Genomic DNA, 27,687 nt, shown 5'->3' on the forward strand with positions numbered 1-27,687 from the left:
AGAGAAATGATTTAGTCTTTAATGGGTATTGAGTTTTTGTTGGAAATGACAAAGTTTTAGGTAAATATACTAGTAATGGTTACATGGTTTTGTAAATAGATTTAGCGTCAATGAATTGCACAGTTAGAAGTAGTTAAAATGATAAATGTTCCAGATCATCACTCCAGAACAAATATGAAAACTTTTCTTAACATAAGGGATATTGTGCTATTAGTTCTTGTTTAAGCCGTTGACCATGTGAGTATGAGTGTAAGTTGTAAGCGGTAAGGAGGGGCAACACCCATTTTGTGGATGGTATGCTTAGGTAGAAGAGCAAATGCTGTGGAAGTTCTAGTAGCTAAGAATTGATACAAAGGCATGTGGATCCTCTGTTATTCAGTTATTAGCATAAAGCACTATAAATAATAGAAATGGTGGAAAATAATTTAATATAAATGATAGAAAACTATTGGGGCAAGGACTGGATTTATCCATGCTCATTACTGCAACTTTGGTGCCTAACATGGTATCTAGCGCACTGTGAGTACTTGATACATATCTATTGGGTGATTAAATAAATAAATATCTGTAACTTCCTAATCTACTTAAATAAATGATTGTATAGCCTGTCATTTGAGCCACTTTTGTCAGTTATTTGATGTATATTTAGAAGCATTAGCCTGGATTTTAAATATTTACTTGTAACTAGATAGACAGTATAATAGTTGACCTAGACTAATTGCTGCATCAAATAATTTCTGCATCTCAGTGAGATTTTTCAATAAAGATTGTTTTGTGGCTGTGCTGTGTCTCAAAGCTGATGGAGAAGGTTAGGATGGGTGTTGAGATTTTCTCCATGAAAGGTATTAGGGACCCAACTTTCTCTTGTCTGAAAGCTCCAGTGGCCCATAGATACTCACAGACCTTTCCTTTTTGTTCCTGGGGATAAATGAGAAGAGAGAACATGAAGTGTCTTCCAACCTGTTGTCCTCATCACATTGGATGGTACATGGCCACCTGATCACCCAAGGGAATCCTAACAATGATTTGAGGAAATGTGGTGTAGCTACACGTGAAGGAGGAAAAGGAAGTGGTGTCTGGTGAACACACCATATGTGGATATGTAATGGGTGTTGAGGGCAAGTGTAGGAAGTTCTCCTAGGACAGTTGTGTTGTGGGAATGCTAAGAGAGTTATCACAGGCTAAACATCCCAGAGCCTCAGTGTTGAAGAAATGGGAAGAGGCGTAGCAAAGATGGGAGGCTAAAGATAGGCTAAGTGACATTAAGAAGGCTGGCTGGAAGGCCACAGGATGAGAGGAAACTGCATGAAGGCCGTAATTTTCTCTTTGGATTTAATAGCACAGAGAATACATATCTAAACATCTCTGTCTATATCTATACCTATATCTACATGTAAGAGAATATTTTTGAGAATTTGATTATAAAATGGTAAAAGGACATAGGAGAGTACTCGTCAGGCATGGTGATACTCAGGATGGGGGTGGAAAAAAATGGATGGGAGAAACTTGTGAAGGTTTGAATATTATAGGAAAAGAAGCATAGTATATAGACTCAGGAAACAATAAACAGACTATTAGACAAATAAGAACTAGTCTTGAAACAGGCTCATGTATATGTTAATTTGCCTTATGGTGATAAGAAGAAATGCTAGGAAACGGGCTGTTTCTGACACAGACATGTGTGCATCTATGTGTGTGAACATTTGTGTGTGTGTGTGTGTGTGTGTGTGTGTGTGTGTGTATACTTCACTTTTCCTGGAAGGGCTTTTAAGCAAGAGATAGGATGAAACAAGTTTCTAGAGACTGCTAAAATGGCTTGTTGAAACAATGAAGTTTGATATGCATTTATGTGGTATAATGTTAGATTGATCTTTGATGCTGGCTGTTATAAACATCAGTGCTAAATGGGTTTTGGATCCTTTGACCAATCAGTGCTGTGATAAAGTATATGGACAATTTCTTATCTATTACCTGCTCAGCAGCATCACATATTAGGTGGAGACTCATTTACATTTACACTAGACATTGCTCACAAAAGTCACATGACAACTTGTAGTTCCATGTATTATTTAAGAGCCATTGATCACAAGAACTGAAACATGATGCAAACATCAAACAGACACTGCCAGTTCTAGCCTCAGACACACCCTGCAAATAAGACAGCAAGCTTCGTGCTGCTTCTCTCTGATGACAATTTGTTTCTGACCCTGTTCAGCATTCTATGATTGTATTGTATTTTCTGATCTTGTTCTCTGGAGCTTTTGATGCCCCAAGGGCTTTGCTTATGCATCTTGAAGTCTACATCATTTCCCGCCTGCCCCCTTTCCTCTCAGCATCTTGTTCTACAAGTTGCAGATTACTTGTCACATGTTCTAACTAGGTCTTCCAGGATTCCTGCAGGCTGCAGGTTTGCTCTCTCTGTTTCTTCAGCTCCTGTTCTTCTATGGAGGTATTTGGGTTGGAAAGTCATCTCAGCTTGAGGTAGGAGTTCAAAGCACAAAGAAATGTAATGGAAGTTTTGGTTTCTTTAAAAACTCCGTTGTGTTATGTAATTATGTTTTTGTTTTAATCCCAAGTGTAGGATTTTAGTTCAGGCTTTAGTTTGTCCACAGCTGATAATTTTCTCATGCGGGGTGTGGTCTTTGCCAGCTGGTAACAGTGTTCCTCATGCAGCACAGAGAGGGGCGTGTCTAGGGCTCTGAGGATGTAAATGTAAGACCCCAGAAAGAGAAGTTGTGGCAAGTGGCAGGTTGGAGAGACCAAGATGGTACAGTGGCTTCGAAGCAGATGGAGAGAAATGTTTCAATGCAGTGGCTTGGAGGAGACTGTTGTCTGTGTCCGCTATTGATAGACATTGGTATAAGCCCACAAAAGAACCCATCGACCCTAACAGCCATGAGAAAAAAGGGGTAGGCACCTTCTATTCCCACTAACCTTCTCTCTTCTACCTAGGGTTGGGGGTTGGAATGGGGAGGCTTTAAGGAACCCCAATATAATAGAGTTCAAAAAAGATCATAACAAAGAAGTTTTCAGAAATGGTAGCCGTGTAGATAAATGTGTGAGTGATAGACCCTGAAGAAGACCTCAAGCCCATAGAGAAACAGAGGTAGGGATGTACCTGGAAAAGGGCTGCAGATTTTCCAAATTCGGTGAGCTGGGGGTACAGCTTTACCAAGGCAAGGGAAGTTGTACCCACCCACATACTTGACGTCGGGTCAAACAGAATCCCAGATTGATTCGCTGTGGCTGCCACTGAGCCTGTATTACCCTTAGAAAAGTACTTTATCCTCAGAACTTCAGGTCCCTCTTAAACAGCCATAGCTTTTACTCCCTAGAAGCAAAGTGAGGGAAAGATTCTATACTGGTATTCCAAAATAAGGCAGTGAGATTAGGTGACTTAAATAGCTGTGGTTAAAGGCAAGAAATCCATTGACTCACAGTTTTAGAGGCCAGAAGTCCGATATCAAAATGTGCAGAGTTGATTTCTCCTGAGCCCTTTCTTTTTGGCATGTAGTTAGCTGAATTCATTCTACCTGTGCCTGTACCTGTGCCTGCACCTGTATCATCTGTGTCATCTGTGTTTCTATGTCCTTAGGAAACAAGTCACACTGCTTTAGGGTCTACCATGCAAACCTTATTCTGCCTTCGTTCCTTAGTAGTTCTTTCTCTAAGGACAATTACATACTGTAGTACATACTGGGTATTAGGAATTCAGGATATGAATTTAGGAGAGGGAAAATGCAGTCCTTTTAAGTTATCATCTTAATGTCGGACATGACCTTGCTGAATGTGTGCAGTGTGTTAGATGAGGCTTTTCTGATGACCCTAGAATAAGTGATTAAGGAACAGAGATGGAAAGTGGCCACTTTAGACAGAATCTAAGGCAAGAGGAAGTAGATGGAGCTTTTGGGAAGAACTTATTCTGCTTTTATCGTGATCCTGCTGCCACCTTGGCCTGCATTCCATTTGCATTTTCTTAATTCTGTCCATCTTTTCTGTGAGGTGGCATGCTCTCCAACATCTTATTTATTCCACTTCTGAGTTGAGTCCCCAGGACAGGTGAGGGGACCATGCTTCCTACCACTTCCAATTTTCTGCTGTGGCCATCTCAGGAGAGTCTTCTCACACTGATGTCTCTTTGGATCAATCTCTGGCTCCTGTTGCCTGAAGATACTGAAGAAAAATCCATTGACTCTGAAAGTGTGTTGACAAGTGAACTTAGGGTTGTCAAACCTGCCCGCTATAGTTCAGTTTTATCCTTGTAAAATGGAAGTTCTCCGAGTTATAAATAATTGGTGGGACCCACTGCAAAACAAACAAACAAAAAACCCAGGGCCTCCACTTTTAGAAAGCCCCTACTGTAGTAGGTTTCCATATGGCATTTGAAAATGTGTTCAGTGTTATTTATCCCTTGTCTTTAAAAAAAAGTGAAGGTGTCTTTGAGATGTTTCTGTGGGTAAAGTGTTTGCTGCATAATCATGAGGTTCTGGGTTTCTGAGCTTAGATACTTAGGACCCACATAAAGTCTGGATACGGCAGTGTGTACCTACAACTCCAGCACTGGATGGGGGAAGTAGCAACAGTTGGATCTCCAGAGCTCACTGGGCTAATTGGTGAGCACGTAGCACATGGGCTAATTGTGCTAATTAACACATAGCTAATTGGTGAGTTCTAGGCTCAATAAGAGCTCCTGACTCAAAATATGCGGTGGGAAATGATAGAGAAAGACACATGATATCTCCGGCCTCTACACACATTGAGTACACACATGAGCAACTATGTTTGTCACCCAAACACACACCAAAACAAAGTTGTTAAAAGTCAGGGACAGCTGAGTCTTAAAACTAAGTGTGTAGAGTCCTTGTATGACTGCTGAGACTATACAACCATGAAACCAGCCTAGCTTCTAGCCATTTACTTTCTCTTGAATTTGAACATGTGTGTGCTGGGTGATTACCTCAGAGAGTGTGCTTGATGCACATCAAATGTGTCCTGCAAAACCGAGTTCATTTACAAACTTTAATGTCTTCCACTTCTAGGCATCTGTTGGGCACATTTAGATTTCTCTGATTAGTTTGCACAACAATAGCACTCCTGAGCCCCTAATCAAGATTTCCTCACCCAGTGTGCGTCCCCCTCCCCCTACCTTTTACATCACTTGTCTTTGGGTGCTTTTAAAGGATCAGAATCCAGGGTAAAGATCAGTGTCCATGGGCTCAGGGTCATAGCTGAGTTCACATTTATGCTCTAAAGCTACAGCAGCTTTGTTCCTTGGTTGCCTGGGAAATCCCCCTTGTTCCCTAGCAACAAGGCCCATTTGGAGCTGTTGCTAGGGAAACCCAGGGATTTCTATAGTTACTGAGAGCTCATGCAGTATCTCTTTTCCTATAGCCGAAGATATCTGATGTCAGGAGAAGAGGGGGAAGGGAGATAATCTGCTTCTACCAAAGGGGGAAGGGCTGGTTTCACTGTATCTTATGACTGCACAGACGGGCAAACAGATGAGCAGGGCCAGGGCCTGACTTCAAGGATCATGAATCAGTAGTGCTGCTCTCATCACATAGAAACCTCTAAATGATGAATGATCAGTTTGGAGTGATGTGGTCTGCTGGGTTCCCATGGTCCCGAGTGTTCCAGCACAGAAATCACAAAATGCATCCCAGCCTGTGTTCCGTCTCACTCTGAGCAGGCACCAGATATTCTCTTTGGTTGTTTGGGGAAAGAGGAACATCATTTCTGAATGCATGAAATAAAATAAGAACATTTTGAAAGGAACTTAATTTTAATTGAAATATAACTACCAAAATAGTTTTCTTACAGTATGATTTTGTGATAAAACATGTGAGTCTCTTCATTAATGCATCAAATAATTGAGAGGTCCAAAATTTGAAATTTAATTCCTGGGGCAATATGACTGTGGTCCTGGATACAAGTTTAGACAAAGAAGCAGACAAGTAAAGACAGACCTGCCTGCTCATCCTTGAGGGCCTCGAAATATATCATTGCTTGGCAACCAGACCAAGTGGCCAGCAGTCCCCCGACTCAGATAGTCTTGCCTAATCACCACATAACAGGACACTCCGTGCACTGCTCATGATCAGATATCCACCAGATGGCTGGGGCTGGACCACTAAAGCCTTGGAGCCTAAAACAGACATATTGTTTTAAAGATCAACTCCCCTAAAGACCCTCATACCCAACTCTGTAATGCCAAGGCTTGTACTTTCCAGCTTGTGTTTTTTCCCTTTAAAAACTTTGTTCCCCTGTGCCATGGGTCCACATTCTTCTTCTGCTTTTACAGGAAGTTTGTGATCAGGCTTGAGCTTGTAATAAAAAGATCCTCATGTGTTTTGCAGCAGAGTCGATTCCTGGTGGTCTTTGGGGGTCTCATGAACTGGGCATAACATAATAATGTGGAGTGGCAGACCTAATTACTATAATTTCAAAGTGCTGACGAGTGTAAAGGCTATTTGGAGAGACTTGCTGCCATGACTACTGTTATCTGAGGATGCCAGGCAATTCTCCTGGTGACAAAGTTCTGATTATTATTATCTTGTGATTGGCTGTTTGCACCCTTTGTCTAATAACGCTAAATTTCAGTTTGAAGTTGGAAAAGGAAAAATATACTTTCCCAAATTTAACTCCAAGACTCTTTAAATTTTATGGCTGTTATGGACTCTGGATTGAACATAGAATCACATGTTGATGAGTCAGTTTATGCCAGGCTGTGTGAGTGAGTGAGTGAGTGAGTGATTCAGCAAGAAGAAGGGAGGACCTTGTTACCATGTTGCTGTTACTTCTTAAAGAGCTGTGCTATTTAAACAAATAATGCTGGGAACAAGTGAATATACATAATTCAAGGTGGGGCCTCACAATATACTATGTATATAAATTAACTCAAAAGGAATCAAATACCTGAATGATGGGGCTGAACTATAAAGCATATTTTAGAAAATGGGAAAAAAGAGCTTTATGACACTGGGTATGATAACTTTTTAAAAATGTGGCATCGAAATATACACATGACCAAAGAACAATTAGATAAACAAGGCTACTTCAGAAGTAAAACACACCTACCCTATGCACCAAAGAAAACAACAGACCAAAAAAAAAAAAAAGGTAATCCATGAAATGAAAGTATTTGTTGTTAATATATCTGATAATATATCTGTTATCCACTACATGCAAAGAACATTTGCGACTTGACAACAACAAAAGATGTTTTATGTCAAAAATAGACAGATGAGGGACTATAGAGATGTGGCTGAAAACACACATTACTCTTTTTTAGAAGATCTGAGTTTGTTTCCCAACATCCATATGGCGGCTCACCACCATCTGTTCACACCAGCTCCAGGACATCCCATGCCCTCTGCTGACCCTGCATGCATGTAATGCACTTACATGGAGGCAAAACACTCATACTCATAAATTACAAAGAAATCAAAACAGACAGATGATTTAAGTAGTTATTTCTCTAAAGAACATGTACAATGAAGCTTTATTTAGCCATGAAGGAGAATGGATTTATGTTATTTGCTGGAAATTGATGTGACTGGAGATAATCATACTGAGTGAACTAAGGCAAACTCAGAAAAACATATGTTCCATTCTTTTGGTCATTTGTTCATCTTTGGTCTTCTATAGCTATATGAAGCTATTTATATACATATGTGGCTTGAAAAAGCATAAGGGAGACAGGAAGAAGCAAATGGAGTAGTGGGAGAGGAGAGAAAAGGGAGAGTATGGGGAGGGAATATGGTCAAAACATAGATATATTTGAAGTAGTCTTTATGAAACCCAGAATTGTGTACAATTAGTTTATGACAATAAAAGTATGTATGGAGCTGACAGGGGTCTCAGTGAGTAAAAGCACTTACCTCCAAGCTTAACAACTAGAAAGAGCTAGAATCCTGGGATCCTCATGGTGGAAGGAGAGAACTGACTCCAGTAAGTTGTTTTCTGGTCTGTATGTGTGCTCCTACCCATATCATCCAGAAAATAGAACATATAAAGTATTGTTGAGAATGTGAAGAAACTGGGGGCCTCATGTACTTCTGCTGGAGTTCTGAGAAGGTGTAATCACCATGAAACACAGTATGGGGGCCCATCAACAATAAAAGTACAATTATCATAAGATCCGTCAATCCTAGTTATGTGTATGTATTCAAGGGATTTGAATTGAGATCATAGTGACATTCTTAAACCATTGTTCTGCATTTTTTCACAATAATCAAGAGGTGGAAGTGATGAACCAAATGTTCATTAGGAGATGAAGATCTGAACAAAATATGATGATGTATAAAAGTAAAAATATTATTTGACCAAAAATAGAAAATGTATGGCAAAGATTACAGCATGATGAAAACATTCCATGTGAAATAAACTACTTTTAAAAAGTAATTCAGATGATAAATTTCAAGTTATGTGTCTTTTAACATAATTGAAGGATAAGAGACAGACAGTCTTTTGGCTTGAAAATACCTTGTTCTGGGAGATGTGGGTAGCCAGTCACTTTTAGATGTAAGGCCCGCTCCATGAGATGTTGACTCATATCTGATACTGCTAACATGGCCAAGAATGAGACTAGTTAGGCCACAAGCTTAGGGGGGAAACCAAATACTATTATTTTGCTCAAGGAACAAAACAAGAAAATGGCTCCTATTGACATACTGTCGGTCTAGACCCACACAGTATCACTGCATCACTCAACCTGAGAAGCTTCTTCTTGCAGTAGATGAGAATTAACAGTCTCACAACTGGATAGCATGAAGAGAGTGACAGACTTTGGAGTCCTAAATGGAATGTCTGCATCAAAACCCTCCACTCAAGTCTCAAAGATCTATGTGGAAGAGGAGAATGATGGTAAGAACCAGTGGTGACGGATGACTACAAGAAAACACTGTTTTCCAGGCACAACAGGACTGAAACACATACGAACTTACAGAGACTGTTTAAACACACACACACACACACACACACACACACACACACACACACAAAACCTGCAGAGGTTCACTCCAGTCAGTACCTAGCACTGGGAGATGGTCCCAGCACAGAGGGCAGGGGATGGCATGTGGGGGCAGGGGACGGGTGGGAGGAGTGAACACAAGGATCTCATACTTAACCAAGAATCTATTTGGAGTGGATACCTGCTAGGAAAGGTAAAATCCACTTTCTTTAATGCGGTGTCACTGGGTATATCAAGAGCCAAGGAAAACACAGCCAGAGGAGGAGCTATTGCTCCACAATCTACAATTGTATTTCTGGGGATGGAGCCTTAAACTCTGAGTGACTGGATTATGCAATCTTCACAGAGCAAGAGTCTCAAAAGCAGAAAGGCAATGCATTTTCCCGGGCTCGGTTGCCAGAAGCCCCACTTTCAACTGTCTTCACTACCAGTGCCAACAAAGATGTAAACCCATTTCCAGGTGAGCTGGAGAATAGGAATTTTAAAAAGTCTGTGTTTGGCAACAAAGAGATTGTAGGAAGAGGCCACATGGATTATTTTGCTCATTTTTTTTTTCGTTCAAGTAAATTGTATCGAATATCCAGGGCACGTAAAATAGATTTTCATATTTTCTATTTTCCCGAGCCTAGGCTTGCTCTTGAACTATTCAACCTTCATAACTAGCTCCTCAAATCTATAATGACTGGCCGCCTTTATTGTCCTTTTAAACTGCATAAATATCTTGGCAAAGCTGTTATTGTTTTACAGTCACTGCATTTCATTTCTCCATGAATTGAAAATTTCTTCATTATTATGATCCTCTCCATTATCAGTCATTCTATATGGTCAATGCTTATCTAGAGTCACCTTCAGTTTGTCATCATATTCTTCATTATTGTAATTGTATGTTAGTAGTCTCAATAATAATTTTTCCGTCACACAATTTTAACATCCATTAAACAATGGCTTCTGCTACAGAGTACCATCCTTTGAGCCAAACAGTGGCCACCTTCATCAGATCAGCTGCGCCTACTTACAAGAGACTATCCTCATTGAGCCTGTTTATTACTGATGTTCCCTCACTGAGGGAGGGTATAGGAAAAGTCATTGGACCCTCATTTGAGATTTTAGAAATTCTTCCTAGCCACTCGTACACAATTCTGGTTTAATTGCACATGGTCTTGGAGTCTTGGTTGATGCTAGAATATACAGGCTGGGAAAGGTTGGTTGACAAGATTCTCTCTATGTCATTAGGGGGGATCCATCATTCAGTCTGGGTAAAACTTTCCAGTGCATCAGGTTTGGGATGTCCATGCTCCTATAAGCAATCCCTCACTCATGCTCTGTAGGACCAATTAATACCCCAGGGTGAAGCTTGGTGTAAATTGTACTTTGGTTTGTTGTTGAGACATTATAAAGAGGGAATGGAAGTTATATAATCACTTGTGGAATCAGTTCTCTCCTACCCCTTTTATGTGGCTTCTGGGACTCTAACAAGTTGCAAGTCTTGGTGCAAGCATGTTTACCGGTAAATGAACTTGTCAGCCTTATATGTTTATTTGTTTAAAAATTCCATGTGTGAAATGTGACATCCTAATAAAAAACTAAGAAAGTATAATTTAGCAGTGGCTATAGAGCTAACAAACAGTTAAACACCACACAAGTCTACATAGAATATTATGAGCAATGCATAACCTCACATGAAGTACAATCAACTTATATGATAAAGGAAGATTTTTTTTCAATGCAGTTTATTCAGGAACCTTGAACAATCATCTGACCCTGGGGAAAGCCAGCCCACAGCTTAAAATAGCCTCTGGGTAGCCAACCCCAGTGTGCCTCGTGGGCAATGCAGATAGGTCCACATACATGGAAGCAAACCAGATCTTCGGCCTTAGCCAAATGTGGAATTGTTCGTGACAGAAAGCACTCACCATCGGGAAGGTGGAAGGCGGAAACCAGCTCTATCTTTAAGGCACTGCATTACGCAGCTCTCTACAGTTCCCCCTTTTTGTTTTAGACGCATCAGGCAAGAGTAGAGGTCTGATCTCTGATATTAGAAATAAATTGCTTGGGGAGACTGTCCTGCTTCAATGGCTGTAAAGGCCTGAATGGTCATGGCTGCATTACGCTGTTGTGAGACTCTAATCTTGCATATATACCACAGGCAAACCAAGGAGACCAACACCAGAAGGCCTGCTAATGCTCCCATGCCCGCCCATTCCTTCAGATGATTCATGGCTGCAGCAATCCATCATGATAATCCTGTGGCTAGTCCTGCGTCCACTCTGGTAGAATTTACTGTGACAATGGCCACTCTCAGCTGCTCCATCGTAGTATCAAATTCTCCAGTTCAGTAACCTAAAATATAGCTAGACAATTGTTTAGACAGATTTGCAGCACAGGAAAAATTCTCATGTTATATGCTAATGACTCAAAGTCCAGCATATTTTCATTGACAACCAAGTTGAGCGAATAAAGGAAGATTTTATGATAATTATTTTTCCTATTTTAGTATCCTTTAAAACATTTATTAATATTTTTATTCTGTGTGACACTGTTTAATTAATTAACTTTTATGTTTTTAGTGCTGAGCATCTTTTTAAAAATAATTTAAATATTTTCATTTTTATGTGCATTGGTGTTTTGCCTCCATGTATGTCTGTGTGAGGGCATCAGATCCCCTGGAGCTGGAGCTACAGACATTGTGAACTGCTATGTGGGTGCCAGGAATTGAACCAGGGTCCTCTGGAAGAGCAGCCAGTGCTCTTAACCCCTAAGCCATCTCTCCAGCCATAGGATTTTTTCTTTTTTTTACACAGGGTTCTCTGTGTAGCTTTAGCTGTCCTGGACTCATTTTGTAGAGCAGGGTGGCTTCAAAGTCACAGAGATCCTCCTGTCTCTGCCTCCTGAGTGCTGGGAATACAGGCATGTGCCACCATGCCCTACTCAGTGCTAAGGGATCTTAACCAGTGCCTGCACATGCTAGAGATATACTCTAGTTCTGAGCAACCCTCAACCAGCCTGAGTTGAAATTTTTAACCAGTTTTAATTTTCAAACACAATTTGGATACATGGCTTCTTGAAGTTATTTTTGTTAATGTTGTTGTTTTGGTTCAGTTTGGAGACACAGTTTCATGTAACTCACGTTGGCCTTAAACTCACTATGTAACCAACCCTCCAAATCCTGTTGCTCCAAACAACCTTCCAAATACTGAAATCACAGCTGTATTAAGTTTTGACAAATGCCTAACCTGTATGTCTACTACTACAAACAAGGTGTCAAACTTTTCTCAGGCTTCAGAAAACTTTCCATTCCATTTACTATTCAGTCTTTTTCTCACCCAAGGTAGCCAGTATTCTAGTCAATAATTCTCATGATTATAAATTTGTTCTTCATTTTCTAGAATGTTCTGTAATTAAAATAAAAAAGAACATGCATCGTTTTTATCAGGATTCTTATTCTCAATATTGTGATTCATTTATTTTGTTTAATGTTTCAGTACTATATTGTGTGTGTGTGTGTGTGTGTATGTGTATGTGTGTTGAATTCCATTTTTGGTGGATAGATCACATTTTGTTTAAACACTTGCCTGTAAGGAGGAATTGGTTTTGTTTGGTTCCATTTGGAAAGCTATGACCCTTTGCTGGTTTGAATAGGAATGTCCCTATAGGCTCATATATTTGAATGCTTAGTCACCAAGGTGTGGAACTGTTTGAAAGGATTAGAAACATTAGAAAGTGTAACCTCCCTCATTGGAGGAATTGTGTCATTGGGGGTGGGCTTTGAGGTTTCAAACCCCTGTCAGGCCCAGTCTTCCCTCCCCACTCCACCACCCTGCCTTTGTCTCTGCTTGAAGATCAGGTTGTAGCTTTCAGCCACTTCTCCAGCACCATGTCTGCCTGCATGCTGCCATACTCTCTGCCATGGTGATAATGGAGTAAGCCTCTGAAACTGTAAACAAGCCCCAAATTAAATCATTTCTTTTATAAGTTTTGCCTTAGGAATTGTGTCTCTTCACAGCAACAGAACAGTGACAAAGACAGAATTTGTTACCAGGGAGTGGGGTATTACTGGGACTGGCCTGGCCATGCTGCCTGTTGGTGTAATCTGGACTTTAGGACTTTGGATTTGGAAAGCGGCTGAATACTTTAAATCGGGCTTAATGGGCCATACTAGTAGGAGTGTGGAAGACAGTGTTCCTGAGAGCAACCTAGAATATGATGACCTGATTCAAGAGGTCTCAGAGAAGAAGAATAGTGTGTGAAGTTTGTCTCCGTATATTCAGTTCTTGATTGGTGTACTGGCAGAGAGCTGAGTAGTGGCTGGACTTTGTGGCATTTTTAGTCTTATGGTTCATCACTGGCCTCACATTTTGTAAACATTCACCTTCCTCACCTGCTGAATGATTTAATACAGATCTGACAGCCAATAGCTAGGCAGGAAATGGATGGCAGAGCTTCCAGGCAGAGAGAAGGTCTTGGAGAGAAGAAAGAGGAGTGGCAGATTCATAAGGGAGTGAAAGGATATGAAGGAGAGAGAGAGAGAGAGAGAGAGAGAGAGAGAGAGAGAGAGAGAGAGAGAGAGAGAGAGGAGAAATATATATAGAGAGATAAAATCTAGCCATGTGGTGGGTCATGGGCTAGAATAATCAGGATGAACTGAGTGTCTGCCCAGATAAGGCCTAACCTTTTAAATATTAATAAGTCTCCATGTCTTTATTTAACCCTTGGTGAGTCCAATGAAGTCCACTATAAGTAAGTTAAGTAAATGACCTAGAGATCTTTCTAATGATATTTACATGAGGAACGTGGCTTCCCTCAGCTTTTGTCCAAAAAAGTCTGCCTGAGGCTAATTAAAGAGTTTTGGATTAATGGGTTAGCAAATTTCAAGACAAGCCAGTGGGTTCTATGATTATTAGTAGCCACTCTTATACAAATCTATAATGAAAAGGAGCAAGCCGAGCAAGAAAAAAATACAAAATACAAAATGTATTTTGAACAGCAGGAAGAGTAATGGAGCTCAAATAACTGCTCAATAAGAAAAAGTTTAAAGAAAGCTGGGCGTGGTAGTGCATGCCTGTAATCCCAGCACTCTGGGAGGCAGAGGCAGGTGGATCTCTGTGAGTTCGAGGCCAGCTTCGTCTACAAGGTGAGTCCAGGACAGCCAAGCCTAAACAAAAAATTCCTGGCTTTAAAGAAAAGCCTGTAAAGAATTGTGTAGGTAATTTGATGGGAACTGCATTGAATCTGTAGATTGCTTTTGGTAAGATGGCTACTTTTACTATGTTAATCCTCCCAAGCCATGAGCATGGGAAATCTTTCCATCTTCTGATATCTTCTATTTCTTCCTTCAGAGACTTGAATTTTTTTTTCACACAAGTCTTTGACTTGCTTGGTTAGAGTTGCACCAAGACACTCTGTGTCCTTTGTGGCTGTTGTGAATGGTATTGTCTCCCTAATATCTTTCTCAGCCCTTTTGTCTTTTGTATATAGAAGGGCTACTGATTTTTTTAATTGATTTTGTATCCAGCCACTTGGCTGAAGGTGTTTATCATCTGTAGGAGTTCCCTGGTAGAAGTTTTGGGGTCACTCGTGTATACTATCATGTCCTCTGCAAACAGTGATACTTTGACTTCTTCCTTTCCGAACTGAATCCCCTTGATCTCTTTTAATTGTCTTATTGCTCTAGCAAGGACTTCAAGTACTATGTTAGAGAGATATGGAGAGAGTGGGCAGCCTTGACTTGTCCCTGATTTCAGTGGGATTTCTTTAAGTTTCTCTCCATTGAGTTTGATGTTGGCTATAGGCTTGCTTTTTTAAAAGGCTCTATTGTCTTTTACTATGTTTATGTAAGCACCTTGTATCCCTGGCCTCGCCAGGACTTTAAACATAAATGAATGTTGGATTTTATCAAATGCTTTTTCAGCATCTAAGGAGATTATCATGTGGTCTTTTTCTTTCGATTTGTTTATATGGTGGATTACATTGATAGATTTCTATATATTGAACCACCCCTGCATACCTGGGATGAAGCCTACTTGGTCATAATGGATGAGATCTTTGAAGTGTTCTTGGATTCGGTCTGTGAGCATTTTATTGAATATTTTTTGCATCAATGTTCATAAGAGAGCTTGGACTGAAATTCTCTTTCTTTGTCGGGTCTTTGTGACGTTTAGGCATCAAGCAGACAGTGGCTTCATAGAATGAGCCTCTGAAAGACTACCCGGCAGGGTATCAAAACATATGCTGAGATCCATAGCCAAACTTTTTGCAGAGTGCAGGGAATTTTATGAAAGAAGGGGGAGATAGACCTGGAGGGAACAGGAGATCCACAAAGAGAGCAACAGAACCAAAAAGTCTGGGCACAGGGGCCTTTTCTGAGACTGATACTCCAAACAAGGGCCATGCATGGAGGTAACTTAGAACTCCTGCACAGAAGTAGCCCAGGGCCTCTGAGTGTCCAAGAGGATTCCCCAATAATAAGAACAGGGACCATCTCTGACATGAAATCATGGGCTGGCTCTTTGTTCACCCCCACTTGAGGGGAGAGCAGCCTTACCAGTTCACAGAGGAAGACAAAGAAGCCAGTCTTGATGAGACCTGATAGTGTAGGGTCAGATGGAAGGGGAGGAGGACCTCCCCTATCAGTGGACTGGGGGAGGGACATAGGAGAAGAAGAGGGAGGGAGGGTGGTATTGGAAGTGGATGGGGAGGGGACTACAGCTGGAATACAAAGTGAATAAACTGTAATTAATAAAAATAAAATTAAAAATAAATAAATTAAAGAAAAACCTGATGGTAAAGAGAATAAAGAGATTAGTGAACTCAGGTTAAAGACCCACCCAGCTAAGCTTTCAACTTGTAAAAAGGAATTTAAAAAGCTTAAGCAGTTTCTTTAGGTGTACAGATTTTAGTATGTTTATCCTATCCACATATAAGTGAGTATATTCCATGTGTGTCCTTCTGCTTCTTTGATACCCCACTCAGGATGATCTTTTCTACTTCCCAACATTTGGCTGCAAATTTCATGATTTTCTTGCTTTTAATTGCTGAGTAGTATTCCATTGTGTAAACGTACCACAATTTCTGTAACCATTCCTCAACTTAGGGACGTCTGGGTTCTTTCCAGCCTCTGGCTATTGCAGATAAAGCTGCTACGAACGTGGTTGAGAAATGTCCTTGCTGTATGTTAAGCAAGAAGGAGGCCCCTGAGTAAGATGCTCAATCCTCATTCAGAAAGATAAATAGGATGGACATCAGGAGAAGGGGACAACAGGGAACCGGACAGGAGCCTACCACAGAGGGACTGATAATCCAACCAAGGACCATTCATGGAGATAACCTAGAGTCCCTGCATAGATGCAGCCCGTGGCAGTTCAGTGTCCAAGTACGTTCCCTAGTAATGGAGACAGGGACTCTTTGATCACCTTCCCCTGAGGTGGATGCAGCCTTACCAGGCCACAGAAGAAGACAATGTAGCCATTCCTGATAAGAACTGATAGACTAGGATCTGATAGACTAGGATCAGAGGGAACGGGAGGAGGATCTCTTCTATCAGTGGACTTGGGGAGGGACATGCGTGGAGATGAGGGAGGGAAGGTGGAACTGGGAGGGGACTAGTAAGGGGGCTACAGTTTAGATACAAAGTGAATAAATAGCAATTAATAAAACAATAAAGAAATTAAAAGATAAAAGTGAAGGAAACCGTCAACAACAGAAATGTGATGCAGGTGAACCTGAATAGAGGGACCATGTTCCAGCCACAGCAAGCAGCAGAACTTGGCAGCTTTGGCCAAATAATTCTGGGTTTAGAGTCAAGGACAGAAGAAAAAGTTTATGGAATCTCCCTCTGTGACTAAGGAAAACCACTAAGACCAGGCCTGTGTCAGGGGTGTCACTGCATGTAAGCCTAGAGAGACCATTATGTGAAGCTGTGAAGGTAAAGCCTTTCATTGAAAGCCTCAAGATGTTGGAGATGCCAGAGCCTTGAGATAACCACCAAGGAAGGCTGCTAACAGGGAGTGGAACCAGCCCAGGAGAAGAAGTGTGTTGCAGTCAACAAAGCTGAAAGGTGTTGGAGATCTAAGAGTGCTTTGACATCAGACATGGAGATGCAGAGTGTGCAGTCTGCTCTGCCTTTTTTCAGCTTTACTTTGATCCAGTATTTTCTCACTATGCTCCCTTTCCTCCCCTTTGGAATGGTAATATATATTCTGTGCCATTCTATGTTGGAAGTATCTTAGTTGATTTTTTATTTTGGTTTTACAGGGGATTACACTTAAGAGATTGGCATGATTCTCAAAAGAGACTTAGAGCTTTGGACTTTTTTATTTTTATTAATTACAATTTATTCACTTTGTATCCCCCTGTAGCTCCTTCCCCCTTTCCCTCCCAATCTCGCCCTCCCTCCCTCTTCCTCACCTGTGCCCCTCCCACAGTCCACTGGTAAGGGAGGTCCTCCTCCCCTTCCCTCTGATCCTAGTCTATCAGGTCTCATCAGGAGTGGCTGCATTGTCTTCCTCTGTGGCCTGGAAAGGCTGCTCCCCACTCAGGGCGAGGTGATCAAAGAGCAGGCTAATCAGTTCCTTTCAGAGACAGTCCCTGTCTTCATTACTAGAGAACTCACTTGGACACTGAACTGCCATGGGCTACCTCTGTGCAGGGGTTCTAGGCTATCTCCATAAATGGTCCTTGGCTGGAGTATCAGTTTCAGATAAGACTCCTGTGCCCAAACTTTTTGGATCTGTTGCTCTCCTTGTGGAGCTCCTGTCCTCTCCAGGTCTTATTATCTCCCAATTCTTTCATAAGATTCCCTACACTCTGCAAAAAGTTTGGCTATGAGTCTCAGCATCTGCCTCGATATCCTGTAAGGTAGATCCTTTCAGAGGCCCTCTGTCGTTGGCTCCTGTCCTCCTCCCTGTTTTCTCCCTCCTCCAATGTCCATCCTATTGCCTTTCTGAATGGGGATTGAACATCTTAGCCAGAGTCCTTCTTGATTAGCTTCCTTAGGTGTACAGATTTTAGTATGTTTATCCTACATTATATGTCTAATATCCACTTATGAGTAAGTATGTACCCTGTGAGTCTTTCTGCTTCTGTGATATCTCACTGAGTATGATCTTCTCCAGGTCCCACCATTTATCTGCAAATTTCATGACTTCCTTGTTTTTTATTGCTGAGTAATATTCCATTGTGTAGATGTACCACAATTTCTGTATCCATTCCTCAACTGAGAGGCATCTGGGCTGTTTCCACTTTCTGGCTATTACAAATAAAACTGCTACAAACATGGTTGAGCAAATGTCAGAACTTTGGACATCTAAACAAGTGTTAAGTCTGTAAAGGATTATGGAAACTTTCGAAGTTGGACTGAAAGCATTTTGCATTATGATTTTGCTACAAGCCTATGGGGGCCAGGGAGTAGAATGTGGTGGTTTGAATACGAATGCCCCCTCCCAAAGGCTCATCTGTTTGAATACTTAGTCGCAAAAGAGTGGAACTGTGTAAGAGGATTAGAAAGATTAGGAGATGTGGCCTTATTGGAGGAGGTGTTTCACTGAGGGGGGGGAGTGTGCTTTAAAGTTTCAAAAGCCCAAGATCAGTCCAGCATCTCTCTCTCTTCCTGTTGCCTGTGGATCCATACCTAGAACTCTCAGCTACTTCTCCTGCACCCTGTATGCCTGCATGCTGCCATGTTTCCTGCCATGATGATAATGGAGTAAAACCCTGAAATTGTAAGCAAGCCCCCAATTGCATTCTTTCTTTTATAAGAGTTGCCTTGGTCAATGTGTCTCTACAAAGAAACAGAACAGTTTCTAGAATAGCCCTGCTATAAAAATCTTATACAAACTTTTGTGTAAATATTTCTGTAGATTATGTCCTCTTTTATTTTGGAGTACATATCTAAAAGCAGACTTTCTGGCATGTATGACTCGTGTGTATTTATTATCTCCATTTAAAATCTGTCTGCCTTTCACAAGATTTCCGGGAGATTTGTTTTCAGAATGATCACTGGAAGAATTTTGGGAGCACTGTGCATGAGGGAGTGCAATTAGTAGGAAGTACAGAAAGAGGTGAGCTATGTACGACTCAGTCACCATAGTAATACAGTTTCCCAATAATGTAGAGAGATCTGGTGCTGACATGATCTTTCAGTATTGTCTTAAATTGAGGCAAAAGGCTAGTCGATATGCCCCTATCTTAGCTCATAATTAAACATAGGTTTCTCCTATAGAGATTAGACAACTGTGGTGCTGTGAATGAAAATGGCCTCCATAGACTCATAGAGAATGGCAATATTGGAGGTGTGACCCTTTTGGAGTAGGTGTGACCTTGTTGAAGGAAGTGTGTCACTAAAGGGTGGACTTTGACGTTTCAGAAGCTCAAGCCAGGCCTTTTGGCTCTTTTCCTGCTGCCTGTGGGTCCAGATATAGAACTCTCCAGCACCATGTCTGCCTGCATGGTGCCACACTTCCCACCATGATGATGAAGGATTAAACCTCTGAACTGATAGCCAGCCTCGATTAAATGTTTCCCCTTAGAAGAGTTGCTGTGGTCATAATGTCTTTTCACAGCAAACAAAACCATTACTAAAGACAAGAACCTTGGGCTACTTCAAATTTTTCAATTAAAGAAAAAGCAATATTTTAGGCTGTATCTGTGCCTTGGGGTTAGATAATTTCCCTAGCATGCATGTAGCCTGGTGTTCAATTCTTAGTACTGTCAAAATAAAATGTACCTTATTTTGTAAAATAAAGTTTGTCATATTTGATAAAAAAGTGTTGTAGTTATAGTTTCCCTTAAAATATAGCTTTAAGAAGAAATGCCTATATGAGAAATATAAGAATACATGGCTGGAGAAAAAGCTCAATGGTTAAGAGCACTATCTGATGCCCATGGAGAGGAACCAGGTTTGTTTCCCAGCATCCATCTCTTGTTTCACAGCCTTTTGTAACTTTAGTTCCAGGGCAGCTGTTGCTCTCTTATGACTTCTGTGAGCACTAGGCGTGCAAATGGTGTGCATACATACATGATGGCAAACACTCGTATGCATAAAATGAAGTAAATACAAGGAGAAACATAAGAACACTAACTGACGTATCAGGGATTATCTGGATTATAATCAGATACAGTATATTTCAGATATATCAGTATACAGTATATTTCAAATGTTACAAGTGATTAAATATAGTTCATGATAAAGAAGTCAGTCTCCTTAGAAAGTGTACTGTTTCTTAGTAATAACAGTTTAAAATAAATGAGGCAAAGCTTTATAGTAGAAATAGATAAGTATATCATTGCATTTGGACTCTTTATGTCTCCTTTTCAGTAATCATTAGAATGAGTATACAAACATCAATAAACATATGAAGAGTTGAATGACAGTATTATCTACCAACATGGTATAACATAGCTAGAGAACACTCAATTAGACAATTGAATTAGTAGTCAAAAGTCTCCCCACAATAACCTTCCAGTATCACACAGCTTCAGTGAAATATCTATCAAATATTAGAGGAAGAAATGATGCAACTCTGTACAAAATTTCTCAAAAAACCAAAGAAGAAAGAATGCTTTTCAACTCATTTCATAGGACCCTTATTACTCTGATCTGAGAGGCAGATAAAGACAGCACAGTTATAAAAAGAAAAACAACAAGACCAGTATCTCTAATGAACTGTAGACACAAAACCTGTCAACAAAAATATTAGTAGATGGAACTCCAAAATATATAAAATAACTATTCTTCATGTCTAAGTAGGATTTTTCTAGGTATATAAATTTTTTTTCTATATTCAAAAAAGCACTGTAATCCTTTAACTTTACATACAGAAAAACACATGATCATATTAATTTGAGGCAAACAAAAATCTGTCAAAATTCAACAGCTGTTTATGATAAGAAAGAAATCTCTTTCCAGATGGCAATAATTCACATTACATCATACTTCAAGGTGAAGAACAATGTTTTCTCCTTTCAGGTTGTCAAGCAAAGGATGCCAATTCTCATCTTTTCCAGTCTTCTGCTCTAGGAGTTCTAGCCAAAGGGGGAAAAAGGCAAAAGATCCATGGACAGCAAATAATTGCATGAAAAGGTATTCCACACCACCAACCATCAGAGAAAGCAAGTTAAAACCTGCAGTAAGATGTTACTATTTGGCTATCATAATATCATAAAAATCAGTGATATAAATGCTGGTCATGATGTGGAAAATTTTCTATACTTGTGTTTTGCTTGTGGGACTATAAATTAGTTATGGTCACTGCCTCAGTCGATAATCCATTGCTGTGAAGAGACACCATGACCAAGGCAACTCATAAAGGAAAGCATTTCATTGGGAGCTGGCTTACAATTTCAGAGGATTAGTCCATTATCATCATGGCAGGCAGCACTGCAGCATGCGCACAGACATGGTGCTGGAGAAGTAGCTGAGAGTTCTGCATCTGGATCCAAAGGCTGCAGGAAAAGAGTGACACTGGGCTTGGCTTGGGCCTCAAGCCCACCACCAGTGACACATTTCCTCCAACAAGGCCACACTTCCTAATCCTTTCAAATATTGCCAATCCCTAAGCATTCAAATATATAAACTTACCGAGGCCATTCTTAGTCAAACCACCACAGTCACTCTGAAGAAGAACTTGGTACTTCCTATTAACACTAAATATATAGGGTTAACATTATATATTAACACTAGATGTAAGTATATAACTCTGAAACTGAGCTGTTGGATATTTATCTCAGAGAAATGGAGCCTTAAGAGGCTTTGTTTTCCATCTTTTAAAGCTTTCAATCGACTGCATGTGAGTGACCAACATTATGGGTAATCTGCTTCACCTGATTTAAATATTAATCATATCTACAAAATACTTTCACTTATAAATCAATGACTATTTGACGAGATAGCTGTGTGCCATACAGCTATCTGAAGTCTTTTTATAGATAACTTCTTCTGTGTTTTCAGTTATTTGTCGTGTGTGTGTGTGTGTGTGTGTGTGTGTGTGTGTGTGTGTGTGTGTTCCCTGTTATAAGAAACCAAGTCCTATTGGATTAGGGTCCATACTAATGACTTTTATATTAGCTCACCCATTACAGACTCTGTATTCATACATAGTCACACTCTCAAGTGTTGGAGGTGCAGATTTTTACATAGGAATTTCAAGACGGGCACAATTCTACCTGTCTTAACAGTAATCTCATTCCAGTTGTGTTAATTATAAGCCATACAGTTGTGGGGAAATTACAAAACCGTGTGAACTTTAGGTTCTTCAACTATGAAGTAGATTTGTTGGGATGTTTGTGATGCATGTAAAGTGCATCCAAAGCATGCTGTGTATTAGAATACAAATATCGGACAGATATCTCTATGCTGCCATCCTTCCCCCACTACGTGATCTATTATTTAATTTATCTACAGCCTTTCCTAACTGGACACAACTGAAACTGCTGTAATTTAAGTAAGTATTGTATATTAGTTATGATTTCTTTTGCTGCTATGAAATATCATGACCAAAGCAACTTGGGGAGGAAAGGGTTTATTCAGCTTGTACTTCCATATCACTGTTCATCATTGAAGGACATCAAGATAGGAACTCAAATAAGGCAGAAACCCAGAGGCAGGAACTAACACAGAGGCCATGGAGGGGTGCTGTTTTACTGCTTGCTCACCCTGCTTTATTATAGAGAACCCGGGACCACCAGTGTAGGGATAGCACCACACGCAATGAGCTGGGCCTTCCTCCAGCAATCACAAGCAGTCGGCGTGTCTACAACCTGAACTTATGGAGGCATTTCCTCATTTGAGATTTCCTCCTCTAAGATGACTTCAGCTTGTGTCAATCTGACACAAAATTATCCAGCACATACTGGGATGTTAATATATATTTTTATTCACTATTCACATTTTGATTAAAAATTTTCATATGGCATGATTTCATCATGTTCCTTCCCCTGCTCTAGGTTCTCTGTCCCTACCCACCTAACTCTGTTTTCTTTTTCACACTCAAAAAACCACAAAACACAAAAATAGAAATCAAAGCACATAGGAAAAAAATCAATAAGACAAAAACAAATAAAAAAAAAACCCAACCAAACAAAAACAAACATCAAAACAAAGCCCAAATCCAACAAACTCAAAACAACAATAACAACTGAGAGACCAAAGAATTAAATATTAGGGTTTTTTGGGTCGTATTTGTTCAAAGTTTAAAGTATAAGCCTGAACAAAGGCCTGACAGGTGGAGACATGTCTTGCCACCTACTGAGAGGAACTAGCCTTACCATGTTCTTTTCCTGCCCACTAGAGATAGGGTTGCTAAGAAACCAGCCCAGATCTTGGAGCCTAAAGTAAACCAATCGTTTCAAAAGGCAATTTCCCTTACCCAATTATGTAATGCCAAGGCATGTAATCCCCACTTTCATTTTTTCTCTTTAAAAACCTTGAATCCCTAGACCTTCCCACCACACTCCTCCTCTTCACCAAGGAGGTTGCTGTGACCCAGGCTCAAGCATGTATTAAATAAACCCTCATGGATTTTCAGCAGAGTTGATTCCTGGTGGTTTCTGTGGGTCTCAGGAACTGGGCATAACACAGCAACAACAACAAATCGTAGCATTTGTTTTATGTTGCCCAGCTATTGCTGGACATGGGGTTTGTCCTGGAGTGTGGTTGACAGTTGTTGGAGAAAACAGATTTTCCCTTTGCCAGTTGCAAACCACTTCTTGATTAGGGATGAGACTCTTCATCCACTCCTCCTCTCAGGGCTGAGACCCCATCTGGTGTTGTGATGGTAATACTGATTTTGAAAATGCGAGCATCACCTAGAAAATAAGCCTCCAGGCATACCTGCTGGGGTTTATCAGGTTAGTCTCTGGCCATGCCCATCACTGGTTTTGATGGAAAGGTGGCTGAACACAGGCATTCTAGCTCTTTTCTTGAACAGCTACCTCCAACTCCTGATTCCAGATGATGACCTTTATCCAAAAGTAATCCCGTTCTCACATTAGTTTTGTTAGTTTCTGAATGCTCTTCCATTTAGGTCACTGGGTAACTTATAAAGAGGACTTTATTTGGCCCCTAATTTTAGAGATTAAAAGTCCAAGAACACAACTCTGCTCTGATAAAGGCCTCATGGCAGCCACCATTATAGTGGGATTGTGTGCAAGAGGGACAGATCAGGAATCCAGAGAGGTATTCTGGAGTCAGGCTCTGTTAAAAATGATTATTTTTATTTTATGAATGCTTTGTCTGAATATATCTTTGCACCACATTTATGCTTGGTACCTGTGAAGACCAGAAGAGGACAACAGATTCCCTGGAAGTGCAGTTTGGGAGTTTCAGAAAGCTGCTATGTGGGTCTGGGTTCCAAATCTAAGTCCTCTGCAAGAGGAACTGAGCCATATCTCCAACTCAAAGGCTAACTCTTTCAATAACCACCTCTCGCAAGAAATAGCCAGGGTACTCTGGGAATTATATCAGTTATTACTTTTTTTTTAATGTATATAATGTTCTGCCTGCTTGTACACCTGCCGGCCAGAAGAGGGCACCAGATATCATTATAGATGGCTGTGAACCACCATGTGGTTGCTGGGAATTGTACTCAGGACTTTTGGGAGAGCAGGTAGTGCTCTTAACCTCTGAGCCACCTCTCCAGCCCCCAGTTATTACTTTTAATTTATTTTTATTTATACATTCCATTTACAATCTGGTCGTAACCCCTCCTTCCTCTCATCCTAGTCCCAACTTTCCACGCTCTTACTCTTATAACTCTCTCCTCTTCCTCAGAAAAGGGGCCCCCACCACCCCCACCAGCCCACTCCAGCACAAGTCACATTAGGGCTGAGCTCATCCTCATCCACTGATGCCAGGTAAGGCTGCCTGCAAAAAACTCAAGTCCAATTGGATCAAAGACCTCAATGTAAAATCAGATACACTACATCTATTAGAAGAGAGTGGAGGTCAGCCTTGAACTCATTGGCACAGGAAGGAGATAATTTCCTAAATAGAATATATCAGTTATTTCCAGGAGGATGATGCTCCCAAAGAGTTCCCATTTGACTCAACCTCTTGGAAGTCCCACCAACTCTCTGCATCACACTGAAGACATTTCCTGCACAAGACCTAGATGGGGATTCCTGTCTGTCATATCCATCTGCTATCCAAAAGGAACTGTTTATGGCACTGGAGAGATAGCTCACTGGTTAAGAGACCATACTCCTCTTCCAAAGGAGCCAGGTTCAATTTCTAGCACTCGTAGCAAGTGTATTACAACTGCCTATAACTTCAGCTCCAGGGGCATCTGACAACTCGGGCCTCCTAGCACACTGGCACTGACATGCGCAGACCCACACACGTACACAAAATCACTAACAATAAAATAATTAAAAACCCAAACTAACCCCAGAAGGACCTGTTGTAAAATTGGAAAAGGAACTGCTCAGAATTGAAAACTTTACTTCTTGGGCGTAAGAGAGAGCATGACATAACTCCTTTGGTATAAGAAGACACCCCATTTCTTCTTGATATAGCCGCTGATGATAGACTTTATCATTTATGGGTAAAGACAGCTCTAGATTTACCTAGAATTCCCCTGTGAACACAGAACCTTGCAATGGTCCTCAACGAATCAGACAGTAAGTGGAATGCCTTATTTATTTGCATTGTGATTTTATTAAAACAACTTGCAGATAAAAAAAACCACACACTGAACTTAACCACATCCAAACTACATATCTGTCAGTTAGCTTCTCTTCTTCTGAAACTGTGGAGCTTCACACAAGAAAATTTACTAGGATGTAATTCCTTACACATTTTCAAAACATCAGGTATATTTAAGTTTACACATGTAACTTAATTTTATGGCGAAACAGATTTTGTTGAAGGGGAAAAACATTTTCTTTCATTTTTCTCAATTTCTCAACATTGGATATATTGCTAGGTTCTTCCACAATTCAAATTAAATTCATATTCCTCAGTTATCTTATTACAGACCACAACATAAGATGGGAGCTTTTGTTATATAAAATGACAAAAGATGGCCAGGTGTGGTGGCACAATATTTAATACTCAAGAAGAAGAAGCAGGCAGATATCTGCGATTTCAAGCCCAGCTTGGTCTACATAGAGAATTTCAGCCTAGATAGGGCTATATAGTGTAACCCTACTTCAGAAAGTAATCAATGTGTTATCAATGCCATTTACAGACTTAGAACACGAAGCCCATGAAATCCTCCAATTAAGAGAAACAAAATTTGAAAAAAAATAATTCCAAAAAAATAGTTATTTACTTCCAAGTTCTAGTGCCACCACATTCAGAAGCTTCCTGCATGAAGTCTCAGACTCTTCACTGTGTCTGAAGTCAGCAGTTAGTGTTGTAAGTGGTAAAGGGGTGGTGGCACTAGAACTTGTGTTGGACATGGCACTATGCCATTTGTGGTGGCAATTCTAAACAAAATTCCCTGTTCTCTCAAAGCTTCCTGAACACAGGGATGGGAAGGAGCTGGAATCACTTAGGTCATACTGTTGACCCAAACCAAATACTCTAAGACATCTATAATTCTGGCTTCAGCCTGGGCCCTTGGGCCCCACAGGAACTCGTGGTGAGGGGGATCACTGTCAGGCACCAGATTGTATTGCAGATACCCCTCCTGCACAAAATTTTCAGTGAAAAGCTCCTTGGCATTCCCAGCTACGTAGTGATTTTCCACAGAAGTTACTCCCATCCTATTGAGTGCTCGCCAGATCACGTCCTCATGGACACGGTCGCCATGCATGCAGATGACACCTAGGGCAATTATTAGGAGGCCTGTCTTAGGCATGCCCTGGACATCAGTAAGCATGCCGTCATAGGTGATCCCCAGGGCTATGGCAATGGAATAGGTATGGACAACAGGGTCCACTTCTATCACATCAAGGCCAAAGACTATCTTCAAACCCACAGTGGCCTCATTAAAGATCCTATCGTAATGCGGCTCATCATCTTTGATAATATTTTCTACAATCTCTGCCTTGTTGGTCAGCTCCTTCATTCTGTACTTGAAGAGCAGGAACTGCACCACACCACCCACCTTTGCAATTAGTGCATGCTGCAACTGAATGGGCTCCTCCTCTCTTTGGTAGCCAGGGGCCTCATCAGATGGGGATATTGGAATGGCAGCCATGACATTGGGAGGAGACGGAGCTCTCTGAGGACTCTGGTGAATTGGTATTCCACCAGCGGGCTTCTTCCTGGGAAGGGTTGGGCTACTGAAAGAGGAGGAGTTATTGTCAGTGGACTCTCCCCACTCAGCCATCAGGCCCTTTTCTTCTCTTTGGGCCTGAGATTCTCCCTGAAACTGGAAACACTGCCTCTTCTGACCATGAGACATGCTGACGTTCCTTGCAGCTTGAAGGCAGGAGGATGGACAGGATCACAGTGATACGGACTCAGACCTGGGGCAAGAAGAGGCAGTGTGAGAATACATTGCTGACAGTTGAAACCTGTCAAAATAGTCAAAATAGTTTTTCTCTCGGGTGGTTCCGTATGGCAACAGGGGAACCCAACTGCCTGTCAGTCCTATTACTTTTGAGACTGAGGGAAGTAGTGAGAAATGTCTCCAGAGCACAGCTATGTTTACAGAGCTTGACATTTCAGTGGTGCTGGGAACTATGGAGTCCCTGTGTTCTGGGGTGGATGGGAGCCTTGGTACCTCCCTCTCACTCTTGACTGCTTGGTCTGACCCCATGTCTGACCTCAGGAT

The 27,687-nt window shown here is 40.9% G+C and overlaps 2 protein-coding genes across 2 annotated transcripts in view; one reads left to right on the forward strand and one right to left on the reverse strand.

Moving 5' to 3' along the window:
* Positions 1 to 21,071, forward strand: part of LOC132651491 (centrin-2-like) — a 62,513-nt gene extending 41,442 nt beyond the window's left edge. Inside the window, exon 7 of the mRNA XM_060376737.1 lies at positions 20,934 to 21,071. Within this exon, the coding sequence (XP_060232720.1) occupies positions 20,934 to 20,984 (51 nt within the window). The 3' untranslated portion in view covers positions 20,985 to 21,071. The remainder of the gene's footprint in view (positions 1 to 20,933) is intronic.
* A 5,386-nt stretch (positions 21,072 to 26,457) lies between these two features.
* Positions 26,458 to 27,315, reverse strand: LOC110541399 (melanoma-associated antigen 10-like). Its single transcript, XM_021628147.2, has one exon. The coding sequence runs from the start codon at positions 27,313 to 27,315 to the stop codon at positions 26,458 to 26,460; it is 858 nt and encodes a 285-aa protein (XP_021483822.2).
* Between the last annotated feature and the right edge of the window lie 372 nt (positions 27,316 to 27,687).

Source organism: Meriones unguiculatus (assembly GCF_030254825.1).
Source record: "Meriones unguiculatus strain TT.TT164.6M chromosome X unlocalized genomic scaffold, Bangor_MerUng_6.1 ChrX_unordered_Scaffold_30, whole genome shotgun sequence".
Lineage (NCBI taxonomy): Eukaryota > Metazoa > Chordata > Mammalia > Rodentia > Muridae > Meriones > Meriones unguiculatus.

Coding starts and splice junctions, on each gene's coding strand:
- LOC110541399 (XM_021628147.2), bottom strand. CDS start 27,315: ATGTCTCATGGTCAGAAGAGGCAGTGTTTCCAGTTTCAGGGAGAATCT.